We start from the raw sequence: 19,990 nt of genomic DNA on the forward strand, positions 1-19,990 counted from the left end.
CTCTTAATACTACTTTCTTGCACAAATACAATAAGTGGATGGCAGGATATTTGAATTCAATCTCAATGGCACTAGCAGCAACTAAGTGTTGGTTTATTTGGAAAGAAAGATGTCTCAGGTTCTTTGAAGATAAGTAGAGAACTCCTGAACAACTAACACTAGATATCTCAAGACACTATGATTATTGGCATCCACTATACTTGAATAGCTTGACTCAAATACAATCCAGAAACATCAAACCAACACCATGCTGGAACTTTCCAAGCATAAACAATTTCAAGCTAAACTGTGATGCTTCCTGGTTATCTAAAATTACTAATGCAGGCTTTTTTTTTTGTTCTTCATAAATGGACGAGAACTTTCAAAGGAACAGAATCGTGCATCTTCAGGACTTCCACAACTGAAGAAGCAGAAGTTCTGACTCTGCTGCAGGCAACAAAATGGGCCACTTCAAACAACTTAAAACATCTGGTCATAGAAGTAGATAACCAAACAATAATTAGTTACTTACAAGTCAAAGTCTCAGCAATCCAACGGAAAAGTCTGGCAAGCTGGTATACACTCTAGTTCACTTTTTAGGTTTCAATTACGTTGACAGAAAAGCTAACAGAGTAGCTGATCTTTTGGCAAAGAAAGGAATGAAGAACAACATTACAACCTCATGGATAAACCAAACTCCTCTGTTTTTAATTCCTACAATTGCTTTTGACACTGAAAAAGCTTATGAAATTTTTAATTTAAGTAATCTTTCTGTAACTGTTTCAAAAGAAGTTAATCTCACTGATTCAGTGATCGGAAGAACAATTCATCATGAATTGGTTACAGATGAGACTGAATCAAACGACTAACTTTCTCTGCTTTTAAATATATCCTTATTTTCAAAAAAAAAAATGTTTAGTAATTGATGAAGAAATAGAAAGAGAATTGGAATTGGAATTAAGTTAAAAAAACGAACCTGCATTAGGAGATTGAGTGAGAGATAAAAACCCAGAGCAACCTCGAAAAACAAGATCGTGAAGATGATTATGATGATGAAAGAATTAGGGTTTATTTATGTATATTTCTTTGATATTGGAACTAAAAATTCATGTTGGTAGATCAGTAAAATTCCTTTACTTTGCTAATTATATATCACGATTTATTTCTACACAAAAACATAAATTCATATGGCTATAATTTGACATCAATCAAAATATAATCATGATGATAATAATAACCGAGGAAGTGATAGAAAAAAAAAATCGGCCTCCTACTTAATTTCATGGGCTATATTTAACAACCAGAAAAGTCAAATTTGATTGACTAAGTCACATGGGCTATCAATAATAAAAATATGGGCTATGTTTAAGAAAAGCCTTATTCATTTAATTTTGCAATTAAGTACACTACAAATGCAAAATACCGGTTAATATACATCTACCATGTAAATGGAACACGGATATGTACAAAGGCAAAAAGCTATTGGTAGATCTTTGGATTTACAGTCGGAGATGAGGTTACAGAATGCCATCACGAGTGATACATTTGTTAGACGGTGGATTGTCCGATCAACATTTGGTCGTCACTAGCAAGATGTTTCCGCCCCAGCTTTAAAGTTTTCTTCTTTTCTGTTTACTGCCTCGGCCCTCGACCACATTCTCTCTCAAAAGTAAGACCCGCAGTAGCAGAGGAACTCATCTCCTCCCATAAGGTATCACCTCCATCCCTTTTCTCCATAAACTCAGAATTAGGGTTTCTCTTGCTGTTGTTTGATTTTGTTCTGTGAATGCGAATATCAATGTGGATCTCTTCTGTTTGTAGTGATAGTTGAATACGATTTTAGGGTTTTAGGGCTTATTTTTGTATCAATTTCGACGCAGTGATAGTTCATCGCAGCTCTTACTTTGTGGAGGAAAAGAAAACCCTATTTTTTTTCATTTAGTTAAGGGTTTTTTTTTTTAAATTGAAATTGTTGACATCTTAGTGATGATTAACAACCTCTGAGATTCTTTTTGGGTTTAGTGAATTGAATATTTTTGTTTTGTTTATCCTCTCTAAGAGGGGACACATTTTGTTTGATTCACTGCCTACCTAAGATTTGATTGAATTTTCTTAGTTTTTTTTTTCTTCTTTATTTAGGTATCTGTTTGATTTAATTGCAGAACTCCGCAACAATTTCTAGAAGAAACTCCTTTTAGCAATGAGAATTGATATGTTAATTGTTCTTCTTCTTTCCAAGTTGCCATGATAAGTAAATGTTGACTACGCCCATGATATCGATAAAAACAAGGTGGATCTAAGTATGTATTAAGCAATATACATATTTGAGAAAATCATGCTCAATTGATGTTGAACTAGATATATCAGCAGATTACAGTTCATGTTTTTCATTGTTTTATGGCTTCAATTTTGTTCAAGAGGGGAAATGTTTATATAACAAAATGTAGGCTAGATTCACTTTTATGTTAGTCGCTGAAGTGTTGCAATCCTAACTCTGGTCCCTTTTTTACACATTTGGGAATTAGGGGCAAAATCAATCAATGGCGATGGCTTTTCTAAAGAAAACTAGTAATCTTCTTCTTCATCATCACCCAATTGGTTCACTTGTTGCTGCTGGGAAGATTGAAATTCCATCTTCAATCCGTTTCCTCAATGATCGCAGCAACACTCGATTGCCTAATTTCGTTGAAGAAAATGATGTTACTAATAGAACGTCATCTTCTCTTTCTGAATCATTCTCTCGTCTCCGTCGTGATTCCTCTCCTAATTCAGGTTTATCAGGTACAATTAGTAGTAAGCAAATACTCACTTCATTGTACTCACTTTCTGTTGTCAGTTTATGATTTCATGATGTATTGGGTTTCTCTCATTTGAACTGCAGATGTTTTCGGTCAATCTTCTTCGCCATCTAGAGGTCCTAGGATGGATAATAATTTTCAATTTACAAACCCACCTAGAGGACGAACTGGATTCACTGGATTAAAAAGAGTTGATGCAACAGAAGATGACGATGGTAGAAATGTCAAGGCGAATACAGTTGTAGTAAGAGTCAAAGGGTTTACTAATTTCAGGAAAAAGAAAGAAGCTGTCTTGCGATTGAGAGAAGCATTAGGACCCAAATATCAAATTATAAACGTACAGGATGTCACCAACCTTCCACATAATGGATGCCGACTCCCCAAGAAACGTCGAAAGTAGATCAAGAGAATGATGTTCAGGTTAATGTAGAGTGGCTCATCTCTCGACAAGGTTAGTTATCAACTGTCACGTGAACATATATCACGAGACTTGCTTAGTTTCATTTGAAAGTTTTCAGTTTATATGCTTGGCAATCTAAATAAAGTTCATGAATATGCTGTTAAGGTATATTATTGTAGTTTATACTACCTCTTGCTAATGGGTTAATTGATACTGAGACCTGACTGTCAGCTGTTTATGGTCTAACTGTTATAAATCATTGATTAATGGAACTATGTTGTGTTCTCTATACTGCTTGTTAGAGAAGATCCTATTTAGATATGAATTATGTAGGCTTGGTTGTTTCCTTATGTTTATGGCAGTTTGTTTTTCAAGGGATTGAGCGAGTCCTGTTTGTAAGATACCTGTAGGCTCCGGTCTCTATAAACTGTTAATACAGAACACGCTTTTGATACATTCTTTATGTAATTGAAAGAGTAGATTTTTAGAGTAACATAACCAAGGGCATCTGCGCCTGTATATAATCAGATGAGTCATGGAAGAATCAGATGGAGTGTATGGATTAGGAGTCCTAGCCATATCACTAGTAGTGTCCTTGAGTTGAAACTAACAGAATCAACTATGCATGTACATTATGGTGTCAGTATGTTCATCCAGCTGTTTATTCTTCTTTCATTATTAACTGATCAAAACGTCTTTAAGGAACAAAAGGGGAATTGGTGATGGAGATGGCTGGGCAAATAAGTAACAGGAACACTCTTGTTCGGTACTTACAAGATCAATAGCTAAAACTTTTCATAACCTCAGTGTGCCCTTGGCTTATTAAGTAAGCTGAGTTGCTTTAGGTTCCCTTTCACAACCTTGTTCGGTCCTTTGAGCTTGGAGTGTTGAACAAACCCTAAGGGGTATGATCTGATGCCACAATGTAGTGCTTTATTGTGTTTATCAAGGATTCTCGTAGTTAAGTTGGAATATGGTTTAGTCATGTACATCTTAATGATGTTTACAGATTTCCATTGTTTTCAAGCCTTTGCATTCTCTGGGGTATAAATTGCAATTTCAGTCACTAGATACCAAGTTGTGTTTCCCAGATTCACCCTAAGGCAAAGGTCACCTTTTCTGATTCATCCGTGAAGGTTCACTCTGCTCTCGTCTATCAACTGTGACCTTCAATATTTTACACCAAGCTTCTATCTGTCCATTATATGACGTAACTTATCTAACCCCTCTGCTCTGGTCCACATTTAAAGGTCGTCAGTTGTCATTTTTTTTCTTGTTTGCTTCAATTCTGTAATATCTTCAATGTGCAATTACCAGACTGGACCATACTATACTTTGTTTTCTTACTTGTAGTACCTTAACAGTTACACCAGCCATTAGCTGGCAGTTGGCACCACTAAATAAGTATACGCCATACAGTGATGTTTCATTTGAATGATTTCCTGTTACAGTGTTACCTATCGATGTTTAGCCCTATGATATTAGCCTGGTTACACAGCTGTCGGAAATCTATTAGATGGGCTAGATTGAAATTTTCTGTCAAATTTTCAGTTTCTTATGAAAATTTTCAGTTTCATATTCTTGACAATCTCGAGTTCATTGGCATGCTCATATTACCTGTTAATTATATTCTTCTTGCTGGTGCTTTAAATTACCAACTCAAATATAGGAAAAACTTGTATTTTCCCAGGTCGAGTAGTTTTGAGAAAGCATCTATTTTCACATTTTTATTCTACAGGATTCAAAAATGTGAAAATAGATGCTTTCTCACAACTACTCGACTTGGGAATATAATGTTTAGCTTGTTGCTCTAACACGAGAAAGGTCATTCAGAGTTAGTGACTGAATGCAAACATATTCAAGCTCTGGATTTCAGTGTCACCTGTTTCATAGGGTAAATTTTTTGAAACTATTTAGGTTTCCTCCATTGAAAATCATTACTGCTAGGGTAATTGCCATCTTCAAATCCATATGTCCTTTAAGTGTGATACGCTTACAGATAGAATGGCCTTGTTGGTTTTTGTGTTACTAGGCAGTTGAGTGGCCCAGTAATATAACATCTTTTAATCAGTACTGACTTATAATAGTATAGGTATAATTTTAATACTTGTGTCATTTGGATTCTTAGGTTATGGTAATAATGAAGCTAGATTTATATAGGACAGATGGAACGTAGGCAAAAGTATTTGAGATTAACACAGTTTAACCCCCATTACCTGGATCACGTAGATAACAGTGTAATTTAAATTTTACAACTGAACTCCATATTCACCAGTAATTGATACGAGCAAGTCCCAGGCCCCCAATTTTAAAAATTTTAACAGTTACTGTATATACTTTTATAATCTCACCTTGGAAAAGATCTAGTGATTTTCAAATTTGGGTCTGGCACTGTGCTACAGAAAACTCCTCCTATATCTAGATCCTGGTCAGAAATTCCTTTTAACACAGTATGCAGTGGAATGAAACCCTGAGAAGAGACGAATTTAATTTGATTTAATAGTCCGACTCCTTTCCTACTCGGTTGTTTTTTGCTTTCTGAACAGTTAGATTTGTTACTAGACTTGGATTTGAAGATTAAATTATGCTTTTGGTGTCCTTTTTCTGTTTTAGGTGGCCTTGATAGACGACATACTAATCCAATTTGATACTGAGACCTAATAATCCATTGTTTATTGTCTAGTTAAAGACTGAATCCTACTGGCTATCGATGTTAATCGATATTAACACCATATGCTGTCACTTGGCACCACTATATAAGCATGTATTGATGTTTCATTTCAATGATTTCCTATTAGATATCTATGTTTATCCCCTCCGTGATTTTATTTTGGTGAAATATTCCTTCAAGCAACCCACCCCCAGATCTTGCAACACTAAAAAGATCTTTTTTATTTTGCAGCCGCCAATTCACTTCTTTCAAAAACGGGGAAAAAAATGCTGACGAGATGGTGGTTGCTGATGCTACAAGCTTTACATCACCAATAACTAATCAGTCTTACCTCTTCAGTTTAAAATACTAATCGATGACATTGATGAAGTGCAGCCATTACATTGTGTGTTTCGTTTTTAAGCTGTGTTTTAGAAAGCTGATAGTTGTTAATTCACCAGAAATGCTTTATAAAATAGATGGTTATACTTTTGGAAGACAATAAACATGATCTCGTAATGTTCGATGAATGGTATTTTCGCACCATTTTAAATTTTCCCTAGAATTTGTGGATGACCTGTATTTGGTTCAGCAATTCCATGTAAAGAACCTTCTGATCTTGTCAATTCTGGGTTGTTATCATCCTAACATAAAACTGCATTTCCTCTAGATCTAGCTTTTTCTTTCAATTCTGGGTCTTGTAATCCTTTAAAATTTGGTCTCTCTAAATCGGTTAAAATTGCACGGAATTTGTTTTTGAAGTTTACGCTCAAGTTTGAAACTGGGGCAGTTGCCCCTCATGACCTTACTTCTCTGTCCCTGTTCGGGGTAAAATTGTTGGATAAGAATTCAAACCTACACAAATGTTACTCATCACACTAATAATTTTATTTCAGCCCAACTTTCTGACGAAGGGTAGTCTCGGCATTTACGAACTCAAAATCAGAAGGGTAGTTTGGTAAACAAAACATATTTATATCTCCTTTTAAATCTAAGGATTTATCAAAACCCTAATTTTTTCTCTCTAGCACTTTCAGACTCCCAGAGCTAACAGCCGCAGCAGCAGCACAAGAAGAAGAAAGGATCTACCAGAAGGTGAGAAGAAACTCTCTTATCTCTTCCTCGAGTCGAAATCAGGGTTTCGATTATCTTCAGTCTCTTTTATTGTTTTTCTAGGTTAAGGTTTTTTACATCATCCGTATCTGTTTGTTGGGCTTTGATTGAAACCCTGTGATTTGTCTCCTTGTTTTTAAGATGTTGTTGTTTAAGGCTGGTTATGGTTGATTTGTTAGATTTTGTTTGTTATTTGAGTGATGGGTTTTCAGATTTATGTTGAGATATAGACGGATTCATGATAAAGATTTGATGTTTCGGTGTAAGTGATGTTGTTTGGGTTGGGTTTTGCTTGTTCTGTGTCTATTTTGGGGGTTAGGGATGAAGATGTTGTGTTGAAAATTGAATAGAATTTTAGGGTTTTATTTGAAGCTGTCATAACTTGTCATTTTTAAGAAATTGGTGAACTTAATCTTGTTAAAATGTTAGTCCTAGTTGTTCATTTCAAGCATGATACTCAAATGTTGAGTAGACCCATGTAGAAGGTAGAATTGGCTTGTCATTTGTGGTTAATTGATATTGATATAGTGTTACTCAAAGGTTGACGTTGTAAATGTTTGGACTGAATTTATGTTCTTGTTCTAGTTTTTTCAGCTATTTTTACTGTTGATTTTGTGTGTCTTTGTCTGTTTGAAAAATGTGCATTTTGGCACTTCCCTCTGTCCTGTAGTATGTTGATGATACTGTGTGATGCAACATATTACTGGTAGACATGATTGTTCGTTTGATAGACATGATTGTTCGTTTGATTGACATGATTGTTCGTTGGCTCTTTACCTTCTTTTTGTGTGTTATTTTTTGATTCAGTGGCCATTTGGACTGTCTCTGATATGAGTTTCTGCTAGTTTGCAGTAAAGAAGATTAGCAAGGATGGTGAGGATCAGTGTTTTGAATGATGCTCTTAAAAGCATGTACAATGCTGAGAAGCGAGGAAAGAGACAGGTCATGATCAGACCTTCCTCAAAAGTTATCATCAAGTTCCTCATGGTTATGCAGAAGCATGGTATGCTAACTAACTTCCTTTTCATTTTGTTTTCATTAGCTATGATGATTCCATGTCTCTCATCTAATTTCATGTGTGTGCTATTTGATCTTTGATAGGTTACATTGGTGAGTTCGAGTACGTTGATGACCACAGGTCAGGCAAAATTGTTGTTGAACTGAACGGTAGACTTAACAAGTGTGGTGTTATCAGTCCCCGTTTTGATGTTGGTGTGAAGGAGATCGAGCCATGGACTGCAAGGTTGTTGCCTTCTAGACAGGTTAGTGTCAGCTCTTTTGTTTTCTTTTCTATCAGAAGCAACACTCCCAGACTCATACTGGTGACCAATACAATACACCAGACGAGCTATAGGGAAATAAATTCTTCATAGGCAGTAGATGTGTGATAGACTCTGTGCTTAGGGGTGAGACCACTGAATTTGTGTTTAATAGTGTGTGGATGATGTTTAGTGTCTTTCTTCATAAACAAAAGCACGCAATTGATAGTGCATTACTTGTTATTATTTCTTATGTGGTTGACTGTTTATTCTGCAGTTCGGTTACATCGTGCTTACTACATCTGCTGGTATCATGGACCACGAAGAGGCAAGGAGGAAGAATGTTGGTGGTAAAGTACTTGGTTTCTTTTATTGAGCAAAGAAATTTTGTTGAGGATGGGGTTTGGAATTTTGATGCTGGGGTTATAGTTGAGAAGCTTTTCTTGTTTCTCGTAACTTTTGGGTTACTTTCTATTCAATATGTTTTGGTTTTGTTTCATTTCAAGTTGACTGGAGTGTTGTTAGACGCCAATTGTAGAAGGAGAAATATGAATGTTTTGGAATGTTTATTTTGAAAGTTCTTAACTATTTGGATCAAGTGTGGTTAGTTTGTCTGATCCATGGTTTCTTATTATCTTCTAGCTTCATATAATTATAATTATAATTAGATAGACCTGGACAGTACACACCCATGTTCTTGGTTATTGCCAGGGTTATAATTCTTGTCGAAAACCCAAAGCTAGTGTTGCTTTCTAAGTGGCATCTTTCTTTAGCTAGGAGTAGGGCTGCACATGGTTCGGTTTTTATCGGTTTTTGGCAAAACCTAAACCGAAACCAATGTACTCGGTTTTCCAATAATTAAAACCAATGAAACGTATAGCCTATTCGGTTTATTTGGTTTCGGTTTCTACTCCGTTTTGTTAAAAACCAGACGGTTTTTGGTTAACCGAATGATTTATAAACAATAATGTGTCAGTGCTTTAACTCGAATAATCCTCCTAAGAGTCCTAACCATTCATTAACTACAATTCATTAGTGTGAAAAGATTCATTCTGCTATGAGAAATTGAAAAATAATAGAGGTTCGCAGTATCGAGCTAAGAAAAACCCCAAACATATTTTAATTACATATTAATTGAAACAAAACTAGTGCAGTTGCTGGCTCCCAAGCTACCTCTCCTCCTTCCACGGGAACTCCTGTGAATGATAAACATACAGAGATGAGCCTACAAATGGTGGATTCACAAATCATTTTCAACATTCCCAAGCAATAACAACAATAACAAATAACAACATTCCCAAGCAAAATAAACAAGATCAGCAGCACATGGTCGACATATTTCCAATCATTTTCAGTCGATAAGCTAAGTCTTTCGCAGCAAGGACTGATCACTTCTCTGCACTCTTTTAATTGATCTACCAAACCCAAACCATACTCAGAATACATAATACGGCCTACCCAGAATCAAAACTTCCAACCTAGTTGAACTACCAGGTGTAAATCATTCTCATTGGCATAATGGGGATTTTGCAGGAAAACAATGTCAAGAGTCTACTACCTAGTCAAAGCTATGAATAAGCAATTAACAGCTACTGATTAGTCAAACTGAGGTAACTAACAACTATAACCTGATGCTAACCAACATTTATAGGCAAGTATTTCTCAACTTAATATAAAAAATCAAAGACATATCCATTCACAATACCTTAAGGCACTACGAAGTTCAGAGGATATAAAGTTTAAGGTTCATTAAAAGAAATATGCATATGGAAAACAAGTCAGTACACAAGCCCAACATAAAGTGGCGTTTTGGATGATCATACTGTTGTGTGTCATAGTGCTACTAGAAAAACTTACCGGTAACCCATTAAATCATTTATAATCAACTTCACTATAACAAAGTTGAATCTTCTTCTTCTTCATCATCTATGTCAATGCGGATGAACTTAGAAGTTGCAAGAGAACCTAAAAATTCTGCAAGAAATTACATCAATAAGTGACAAACAATGAGTAGAGAAAATAACAAATCAGAATTTTACAAAAGTGAGTAGAGAAAATACCTGAAACATCTTCGGCATCATCAGTTCCTAAGGTGTTTGGATCAAGATCAACCGGTGTCCGTAACCAGCTTTGCGTGCAAATCAATGCCTTAACTGTCTTAGGCAGCAGTGAACTTCGATATGAATCAATAACTCGCCTTCCAGTACTAAAGGCAGATTCCGAGGCAACAGAAGAGACTGGTATGGCTAGTATATCTCTCGCCATGTGTGATAATACAGGATACCTTGTACTATTAGTCCTCCACCAACCTAAAATTTCAAACTGAACACCGGTAGGGCTAATTCTCGGTTCACGTTTCTCCTCTAAATATAACTCCAACTCAGTTTTCCCCTCAACATTGTCATCCTCCTCATCTTCTCTTGCTCTCTCTGCTATAAGACTAGCATACGCGGAATCTTCATCATCAGTAACCCCAGAAGATTGAGTAACATTATTACAATCACTTGTGGCACTAGACATGTTTTCATCATTTGCATAGAGACATTTGTACTCTTCGAAAAGTTCTTGAAAATCAGTTCTCACATAAGTCGATAAGTGTTTACGTAATGACGGACCCGTGATATCTAAAGTATCAAGAATAAAATTAAAACCTTTCATTTTCTCACGTGGATCAAGCAAAACAGCAATGAACATGAGATTGTTCATTTTCTCATATTCTCCCCAATACTTATTAAACTTGTCTAGCATTTTAGTGCCCATACCAGAGAGAAATGGATCTGAAGTTTTTACCCATGTGTTCATTGTTCTATGAATGTCACTTACGTTAAACAAGAACTCATGTGAAGTAACACGAGTACAGTAAGAAAACTTGACAGTCAAATCATAGAATATCTTTAAATTTTTTCCAAATGATCTTGCATTGGCCCAATCTTCTATATATGGAGCATGTATAGGAGGCGGAGGAGGGGCCTTCTTCTTGCCTTTGTTATGAGCAGGAGTACAAGATTCTTCCATGGCAACATCATTACTAGCACCGGTAGAAGTAGAAAATACAGGAGGGATGGATCTTTTGTTGAAACAAAACATCTTTTTGAAAGCCTTATCTTCCTATGCTAGCCTTTCAAAAGCTTTCTGATATCTACAAGCAGCTTCCAACATCATGTAAGTGGAATTCCATCTTGTATCCACATCTAAAACTAAACCTTTTCTGCAATCTATCTTTTCTTGTTTAGCACAATCCATAAACTTACTCAACCTAGCAGGAGAACTCATCACATGCTTCACCACTGCCCTTACTCTCTTAATACCCATGTGATACTCTCCCAAGCCAGCATTCACAACAAGTGCAAGCACATGAGCAGCACATCTAACTTGCATAAACTTAGTATTCAGTATACCATTTTAACTAATCACTTGCTCCTTTAAATGACCATCCTCCCTTAGATAATCAATAGCTAAATCATTAGCACTAACATTGTCAAGTGTGATAGTAAAATCCCCAGGAAGTTCCCAATCTAACAAATATTCCTCTAATATCTTCCCAATTACCTCACCTAAATGACCTAAAATTTGGAAAAAGTTGATTACCAGTTTGTGCAGCTTCCAATCTTTATCAATAAAATGCGCAGTTATAACCATGTAGATTTTATTTTGGGCATTTGAGGTCCATGTGTCAGTGGTGAGACAAACTCTCACATTGTTTTCCTTGAAGTAGTTCTTCATCTTCTCCTTTTCAGCTTCGTACAAATTTAATACACCCCGCGAAATGGTCATACGAGAAGGGATCTTGAATCTGGAATCAAGTACCTTACAAAGTTCCTTGAACCCTTCTCCTTCAACCACTCTAAATGGATGCTCATCTAAAATCACAAATAAAATCACTGCCTTTGTACATGCATCTTGATTAAAAGTTACCGCAACCAATTTTCCTTCTTCTCCTAGCCTAGCCGGTTGAAAATCAAGAGTTTGCTGTCCTTTTTCCTCCTTGGGCTTCTGCTTACATATCTTAAAATGATTATTCATACCACCTGTCCCATACTTGGTACCCTGAGCTGCAATCTTTGTCTTACAGTGGCGACATTTTGCATATTTCGAAGGCTTGGGGTCCATATCAAAGTGGTTCCACACATCAGAACGTTTCTTTCCCTTTGGTTTTGTCACTTCTGTGTCATCTTCAGTTGCATCTTCAGGGGTTTTACGCTTATTGCTATGTGTTTCTGTCACTTTTATGCCAGCTTCAGTTGCATCTCCATCTGCACTAGCATCTCCAGCAACACTAGCATCTTTAGCAGCACCTGCACCTCTAGCTGAATTTGCACCTCCATCTGAACTTGCATTAGGTGGAGGTCGAGGTGGACGCTTATTAGAAGAAACAGAGGCAATAGGTGTTGAACTGGATCCTCGCATTGTCAAAAGGCAAGTCTGCAATGTGATAAACCATACATTTATGTTAATCGTAATTTATGTCAAAAAGCAAGTCTGCATTTAGCATTTGTTCTAGCAATTTAATCGTAATTTATAAATAGAAAGGGAAACAAAACAACTCAGTTAAACAATGTCAATGTACAACCACTCTAAACGACATACTAGAAATTCTCTGCTATACTCCATTCGTTCAATCGAAATTTGCGAAAAAAAGATGTGTATTCTTTCAGGTGTAGCCACAGTACATGCAATTGAGTTTGTACATGAATGAAATGTGATTTGACCACTCCACAATCACTACAACACTTTAGAAGAAGTGATATCTAATTCAGTCTCTCGAAAAGAGATAATTTTGTTGATTTAGGAAGCCATAAAAAATTCTAAAATGTAAGGTTTGTGAACATCTAAAATGTAATTTTGTTGATTCAAGAATCATTAAGCATCAAATAGAGAGAAAAATAGGTACATTTCCAACTTTTGTCCAAAGGCTTGAGCTCAAACCACACTACATAAAAGGGTTTCAATCAAGTGCATACAAATATCAACTATAGCAAAAACAAGTATCAACTATAGCAAAAATCCAGGTCAAGTGCATACAAATATCAACTACAGCAAAAACAAGTATCCAATTCACAAACAAAGCATCAAAACAGACAGGAACGAGAAGTACATTTCGTAATCCCTTCTTGTGCTCAAATCTACACCTAAGCTTACAACTTCACCACTAACAAATTCAATCTGAATTAACTTGTAAAATTTATTAAAAATTAAGCAAAAGCCACTGTGTAAATCAACCTAAATGACCTTAATTTGAATTCCCCAATTTTTTTCAATTATACAAACCCTAGTATCATAATTAAAATCATAATATCAAAATCATTTCAAATGATACACACAAATACACAATCGCAATACCTTTATCAAAATCAGTTCAAATGATACACACAATACCTTTTTCAATTTTCGGTCTCTTCTACAGTTCTACTCCAACTTCGTTCGACTGATTAGTGATTAGGACTTTGATAGGTTTGTAACATTTGTTACTTATCAAACTAGAAGAAGAAGAAGAAGTAAAACAAGAAGGTGATGGTGGTAGTTTTAGGCTTCACCGCTTCAGTACTCAGCTTCGTTTCACAGCCCTTTCTGGTTTCAGGGAAGAAGAACGAAAGAAAAGAAGAGAAGATTTTGGGAAGACTAGAGGAGAGTAAGTTATTAGGGTCAAATATCCCCATCCACGGCCTAAAATCATTTAATCCTATGATCACTATTAATCGGCTAACCAATTGGTTTTTGGTTCGGTTTTGAGATAAAACCTAAACCGAAACCAATGTTGTCGGTTTTCTAAAACTGTCAACCATTAATAAACCATAGGAATATGATTTCGGTTCGGTTCGGTTTAAAATGTTCGGTTCTGGTTCGGTTTTGTGCAGCCGTAGCTAGGAGCAAGTAAAGGGGAAATAGTTTATGATAGTTCTGTCGAGTGTTGAATCATTTTACAGACAATTGATCACTGAGATATTTGAAAAGCCACAGACTAGGATATATTGGCTGTGTTTTGTAGAAATGATGTGATTTTAGTGGATGATCTTGCTTTGAACATGACTTGGTGTCCAATAAACCCTGTATAGAAAAGTTACAAATCGTTGCTGGATACCTCCCTCAATTGCTAGTGGGTAGTGTTTAGCTGACTACTCACTTTCTCAAGAGAAGTAGTAAAAAATAAAAAGAGATTCCAATCACAGGATAACACCTAAACCAGAAAGAACAATAAACAAGTTGCAAGAACATAATTCTAAGTTGCCATATATTCTAATTTTTCTCTCGCAAAACTACATGATAGTTGGTAAGCAAAACATGTATAAAGAGAAAGAAGAAAACTGAAAAGCTATAGAGGTTAACAGTTTCTTCATTGAGACAGACAGCTTCATTAGCTACTACTGCTACTAACAGCAACTAACCAAGCCATCACAGATTCAAACTTTGCCAAAGGATCTGTAGTTGCCCATAAAATGGTTTCATAAAGATTAGATCATTACAATCTAACCAAAATCAGTTGTTTCCTTCTCCTCCTCTTCTTATATGTCAACATGGCCGGAGATTCGCATTCGGCGATACCTGACCGAGAACTCATAGAGAATGATGTTCTAACATGAAATAAAATTAAAATGTGAATAGAAGAGAAGTTTTTTGCACAAGGCTTAAAATGAATATGCTTAGGTTACAAGGGGAATTCTATTTTTGTAGAGGAAAAAAGTAGAGGATCTTCTAAGCATATACTTGAAGCATAATATGTGAACGTCTACACTTTTTAGTTTTTTATTTTCTTGAAAGAAGATGGCGTGGCACCTTTTGGTTTTTTCTTCAATTTGATGATCTATCTCACTCTAAAGGGCTGTATGTTGTGTCTTTCCATTTTGGCATTCCCCTTTGGAGTTGGAAGTGAGTAGTAGAGTTGCTTCTTTCTAACACAGGAGATAGAATTGGATAACCTAATTTACATGATAGAATATGCCCTAACATTATCATCTTCATAACAGTTGATACTTTTGTCTGCATCTTTGGACAAAAGAAAGGACCCATCCTTGGTGGGATGGAATATGTTTTGTTCCATCCCTCACTATGCAATTTTGTTAGGTCTTTCTCAGAGTTGCTGGAAAGTGGAACTCAGCTAACAATTCTGGTATTGTATAACTTAACAGTCTTCACCTATAACTCTCAGATAAGGAGCAACAGGTTATCCCTTGTACCAAGTTTCGGTTAAAAATTCAGAAGCCATGTGATTACTGCTAACTTCTGGCTACTGCTTACTGGTACTGGCAAAATATTACACCAAGCAGGAAATAATGATCCATGATTCTGATATTATACCAGTAAATACAGTAAAAATCAGATTCTATGATGTCATGAAGAAAATATAAGGGCTTGCCAAAGAATGGCAGTGACATAAACATACACATTTTTCAGAGAAAAATTGAAATTGTATTATTGTATGCGTGTAGCAGAGTAGGCTTTATCAGATGACTTTATAACAAGTACCAAAGTTGGTTTGCGATGAAATTCACCCTTACAACAAAGGTATAGATAGAATTTGAAATATATTACTAGAATATCCAATGATCGCCCAATCTACCTCCTTAGGGCTTCGACGATATAGTCTGCATAAAGATCCCTTCAAAACACAAATGAGAAAGAAAAGTCAGTTAGGATATCTTTATTTGGCTAATGTACTTAAAATATGGTAGTTTATGGTTCGGAAAATGATCGATGGGAGCAGAATATCAGTTCAAATATGACATGTCAATTTGATCAGACAAGATGGAAAACTTGAAAATGAACAAGGTGGGCCAGAAAAAGTAATGCAGACTACTAAAAACATGTAAGGTTTCAATACTTCAGTCTATTTATGTTTCCTGCACTGGATATTAATGGACACTTAACAGTTACAAAGAGAAGTAGTGGAGATGGTGCAGATGGGGATCCTTACATTGAGTGTTGGATTGCCTTAGAGGCATCTTCTGCTGGAAGAAAGTCGTTCACTGCAACTTCCTTGTTTTCATTTTTCTTGTCTGATATTTGTCAGTTAAGATAAAAGCAAACTCGTGAACTAAGTCTCTAGGCTCAAAAGAACTGAATAAAGATATTATGTAAGTAAGAATTTGTTAAAGCTTTAAGGATACAGTCTTCAAAGAAGCGACGAATCTCAGCCAAGCGATGAGGTGGAAGTTCTTTAATATCAGTGTAATGTCTATATTCAGGATCGTCCGCGCACACTGCTATGATTTTGTCATCTTTCTCACCCTGTAGGCCACCAGCATTAGTATGATATAAAGTTCTCCTCAATGACAAAATGAACATCTAACATATGTGGGTAAATATGTAAACCTGATCAATCATAGGCATCAGACCTATGGCCTTAGCACGGAGGAAACATCCTGGGAGGACAGGTTCCTAAAATCATTTGCAACATTATCAAGAGACAACATCTGTTAAGTCGGGTATAGCTTCAAAGTTGTCATGATTCATAACATAGACAAGATATAAATCATAAACCATACCTGCATGATTATAAGCACATCCAGGGGATCAGCATCCTCACAGAGAGTACGTGGGATGAAACCATAGTTGTGGGGGTACACAACTGATGAGTAGAGTATACGGTCAACCTGCACAGTCAATTTCACTCTTCAAAAGATACTTACGACAAAGACAGGACCCAAGTAGATAAGCTCACTCAAGAAAAAAGTATGTCTAACCTTGATGAGCCCAGATTTTTTGTCGAGTTCATATTTCACCTTGCTCCCTTTCGGAATTTCTACCACCTAAAATATTTAGGAAGGTCATCAGTACAAGTTCGTCTACCCTAAACTCTGTTTAATGTAAATAAGCAGTTCTAAAAATACTGTGTCTCCTTCATTAATAGGAGACAAACAGTTAAGAGTCAATGTTCTAAACATCACTCTGTTTACAAAGCAGAAGTGCAGGTTTACGACTGAAACTTGAAAAGATAATTTAGACATGAGTCGTTGCTGTCAATCCAATTGTTGTAATTGACTAATTAGATCAACTCATGATAATAATGGTATTCTACTATTCTTATTATGCAAGATGCAAGAAAAATTCACAGGAGCAGTCAAGCAATGCCGCAGCTTTGACATTTAAACATATATTTACTCTTAGAACATTTACTCTTTTGTAATTTAAAGCTATTATTAGTTCTTCCCAGGCAATATCTGATTTATATAATAATAAAAATAACAACCAGATAAAATTTAGTGCCCTTACACAGTTGAAAATTGTTGGAGCTCCAGGACCTGGTTACGAAATAAAAAAATGTTAAATAAGGATTATGTGCACAGAAGAAATGCTGTTATAATTTTAAGTTAACCTTCAGTGGCAAGGTTCTAAGAACAGATCCGACAAACAAGAAAGTTAAGAAGAATCATGAGGTCTGTCGTTTGCTGAAGCTGGATACCTATCTCAAGATCATGCCAAGGGTGTGCAGCAACTGCCCTCCGAGACATAGATGAAAGGATTCTTTCATTAAGTGATGGGCGTGCATGAGATGAATAACTTGCAGCCTTAATTGCATTGAGAGTTTTAGACTTAGCTGGAGCAACATCATTTGCAATCTCAGTAGGGGAATCCATTGCTGCAAGTTGTTCACAAGGAGTTTAAATTTCAAGTTTTCTGAAACTGAAAGTCTTTCTCCAGCTTATAACACAAATAAGAGTGCATCTTTTGGCTGCTATAAATTGGAAAATAAAATTATGCTAGACACCGCAACCTTCCTAAAGATTCACAAGAAAGATGCTCCAGTAGCAGGAGAAATTTAATAAAATAACAGCGAGGGAAACAACTCCGTGGGCAGTGAGAATAGGGAAATCTGCTTCGTAGTATTTCTTATAAATAACCAAATGGACGTTTCGTGGGAAAAGTTGTAGCTCTTCCACCAGGAAAGCCTTTTCACAAGACCAGACACAACTGATGATTAAAAGTGGGTAAACCTATCTTACAGACTGTAGAGCTTACCAACTAGCAATGCATGACTCGAGATACATAGGATTCACAGATATTTAAGCATCTTTAAGCAGTGATTATCACCAGGCCAAGTAAATTTCGGTTCTCAATTCAAGTATACTCACAGACCAGAAACAGTAGATACTACATTCCAAGAAACTCAGTACAAACACTAATAATACATAAAACTATAGTCTATAAGACCCCTAATCAGTTCAACGCATTCTTGAGGAAGACTAACATTAGGTTCCGTAATAGAACTCTGAGTCCAAAAAACTATATTATGAGGGGACAAATTTATAAAGTCCGATTAATATGACAATGGAGTATCAACAGAATTAAGAAGACAGAGTTCACATCAATCTTAGCTTCTTACTCATAAATGAATACTTCTTCGGCCAAAAAACCCGTAAGATAGCAAATAACATATGCAAAAGTGACATTCAATCTCCAATTCCTGAGAACAGCATGAAAAAATCCTGCTAAAATCTCACCGTAATGATTTTGAATGTTCAATCAGATCTGACCTAGACCGTAGACACTTAGAACCTCCGCATGACAGTGATGAATAAACTCTAATAACCACCAGGAATTTCAGTTCCGTGAATACTAAAGTTTCCAAGGTTCTGAAACAAAAACCCTAGATCTACAGTATAAATCAATCCAATCCATGAATTAGTTTTACTAAAAACACAGTATACAAAATTACATAACCTAAACAAATCCACATTACTTCAACAGAACATGTTTAAATCCTCAAAACAACTCACACACAAAAGACTTGAAGAAACCAAATCAACATAAGAATCAATCTCATCAATCGTTAATACCAGTAAAATCAACCTCAGTTGCATTTGATCAACACTAACCAGCAATAGACAAAAAGAAAAAACACATTAAAGATCCATGAAAAAGGAAAGTAAATTGAGATTTCAATAGCTTCAAACCTAATCAAATATCAAATCAAACATGAAATAAAAAATCAAATCGACGATTCCTAACAGATTACAGTAAAATCGATATCAATCGAATCAATATCTCAAGCAGAATCGAAAAAACAAAGCAATCTCTCTTACCAGTTAGTAACTCTGATTGAATCTACAATCGACAGAAGAAGAAATTTGTTGTTATCGAAAACCCTAAAGCTCTGCAGATCTCGAAAAGAAGAATCCTTGTGCTCTGCAGAGAGAAGGAGAGAGAGAAAGTAAAGTGGAATGAATGAATGAAACGTAAGATAAGAAGAAGTGTGAGTGTGAGTGGAATGTAATTCCCGCTTCTTCCTTCTTTTGTCAAGAGAAAAGAGAGCAAAAATGGAGATTCCCAAGAATGATTCCTTTAAGACGGTGGGGCGACTACAGATCACACGTGGCATACCATTTACGAGCGAAAGATATCTTTTCTGTGGGACCCACTAAATTTGTACCAACCAACGAAGGTGAGATGAGTCCAGGCAGCTTTGGATGCCCTACCCAAGACTAATAAATATCTTATCAGACCATGGTCATAATTTTTAGCCTTTTTTTATTTCAAAGGCTGCTAATTGAGGTACCATACTGTTTGGAGGTGTACTAATATATATAGGATAAAAAATCAATTGCCTTTGATTGGTACGTCCCCGAGCAAAATGATAGCCCTCATTAGCAGTCTTGTTTATATTGTGTATTGGTGGGAGTGACTTGTGAGACTGGGAGGTCAGATTTGGCTTTGATTTACTGCACCAAGTGTAGTCGTAAAGAAAGAATGTTAGGAACCGTGATGGACAAGCATTTCACTGTGCACTATCTACAGTCGTCAGCTGCAGTAAATATCTGGCATTTTTCTTTTGATCCATAAAGAATTTGGCGGTAAC

The 19,990-nt window shown here is 36.0% G+C and overlaps 3 protein-coding genes across 4 annotated transcripts; 2 read left to right on the forward strand and 1 right to left on the reverse strand.

Moving 5' to 3' along the window:
• Positions 1-1,577: 1,577 nt before the first annotated feature.
• LOC113343449 lies at positions 1,578-6,450 on the forward strand. Its single transcript, XM_026587626.1, has 4 exons — positions 1,578-1,690; positions 2,505-2,760; positions 2,861-3,228; positions 6,080-6,450. Exons 2-3 carry the CDS (start codon positions 2,520-2,522, stop codon positions 3,175-3,177), a joined length of 558 nt encoding a protein of 185 aa, XP_026443411.1. The 5' UTR covers positions 1,578-1,690; positions 2,505-2,519; the 3' UTR covers positions 3,178-3,228; positions 6,080-6,450.
• A 387-nt stretch (positions 6,451-6,837) lies between these two features.
• On the forward strand, positions 6,838-8,828 carry LOC113343433 (40S ribosomal protein S15a). Of its 2 annotated transcripts, none has more exons than XM_026587612.1 (4): positions 6,838-6,922; positions 7,793-7,943; positions 8,042-8,202; positions 8,477-8,828. In XM_026587612.1, exons 2-4 carry the CDS (start codon positions 7,811-7,813, stop codon positions 8,573-8,575), a joined length of 393 nt encoding a protein of 130 aa, XP_026443397.1. In that variant the 5' UTR covers positions 6,838-6,922; positions 7,793-7,810; the 3' UTR covers positions 8,576-8,828. The 2 variants fall into 2 exon arrangements, with proteins under 2 accessions (XP_026443397.1, XP_026443398.1); XM_026587613.1 differs by having other exon boundaries at positions 6,840-6,922; positions 7,786-7,943.
• A 6,637-nt stretch (positions 8,829-15,465) lies between these two features.
• Positions 15,466-19,454, reverse strand: LOC113343548 (soluble inorganic pyrophosphatase 1-like). Its single transcript, XM_026587704.1, has 9 exons — positions 19,218-19,454; positions 17,597-17,773; positions 17,407-17,435; positions 16,878-16,943; positions 16,680-16,787; positions 16,507-16,572; positions 16,302-16,422; positions 16,109-16,190; positions 15,466-15,793 (listed from the first exon to the last, which is right to left on the reverse strand). Exons 2-9 carry the CDS (start codon positions 17,769-17,771, stop codon positions 15,751-15,753), a joined length of 690 nt encoding a protein of 229 aa, XP_026443489.1. The 5' UTR covers positions 17,772-17,773; positions 19,218-19,454; the 3' UTR covers positions 15,466-15,750.
• Between the last annotated feature and the right edge of the window lie 536 nt (positions 19,455-19,990).

Source organism: Papaver somniferum, unplaced genomic scaffold (genome assembly GCF_003573695.1).
Source record: "Papaver somniferum cultivar HN1 unplaced genomic scaffold, ASM357369v1 unplaced-scaffold_6, whole genome shotgun sequence".
Classification (NCBI taxonomy): domain Eukaryota; kingdom Viridiplantae; phylum Streptophyta; class Magnoliopsida; order Ranunculales; family Papaveraceae; genus Papaver; species Papaver somniferum.

Excerpts from the sequence above, each read along its gene's own strand:
- LOC113343449 (XM_026587626.1), top strand. The coding sequence starts at position 2,520 with ATGGCGATGGCTTTTCTAAAGAAAACTAGTAATCTTCTTCTTCATCAT. Across the intron at positions 2,761-2,860 it reads TCCTAATTCAGGTTTATCAG|ATGTTTTCGGTCAATCTTCT; the intron begins GTACAATTAGTA and ends TTTGAACTGCAG.
- LOC113343433 (XM_026587612.1), top strand. The coding sequence starts at position 7,811 with ATGGTGAGGATCAGTGTTTTGAATGATGCTCTTAAAAGCATGTACAAT. Across the intron at positions 7,944-8,041 it reads CATGGTTATGCAGAAGCATG|GTTACATTGGTGAGTTCGAG; the intron begins GTATGCTAACTA and ends GATCTTTGATAG. Across the intron at positions 8,203-8,476 it reads GGTTGTTGCCTTCTAGACAG|TTCGGTTACATCGTGCTTAC; the intron begins GTTAGTGTCAGC and ends TTTATTCTGCAG.
- LOC113343548 (XM_026587704.1), bottom strand. The coding sequence starts at position 17,771 with ATGGATTCCCCTACTGAGATTGCAAATGATGTTGCTCCAGCTAAGTCT. Across the intron at positions 16,423-16,506 it reads TGATGCCTATGATTGATCAG|GGTGAGAAAGATGACAAAAT; the intron begins GTTTACATATTT and ends GGTGGCCTACAG. Across the intron at positions 15,794-16,108 it reads AAGGCAATCCAACACTCAAT|GGATCTTTATGCAGACTATA; the intron begins GTAAGGATCCCC and ends TGTGTTTTGAAG.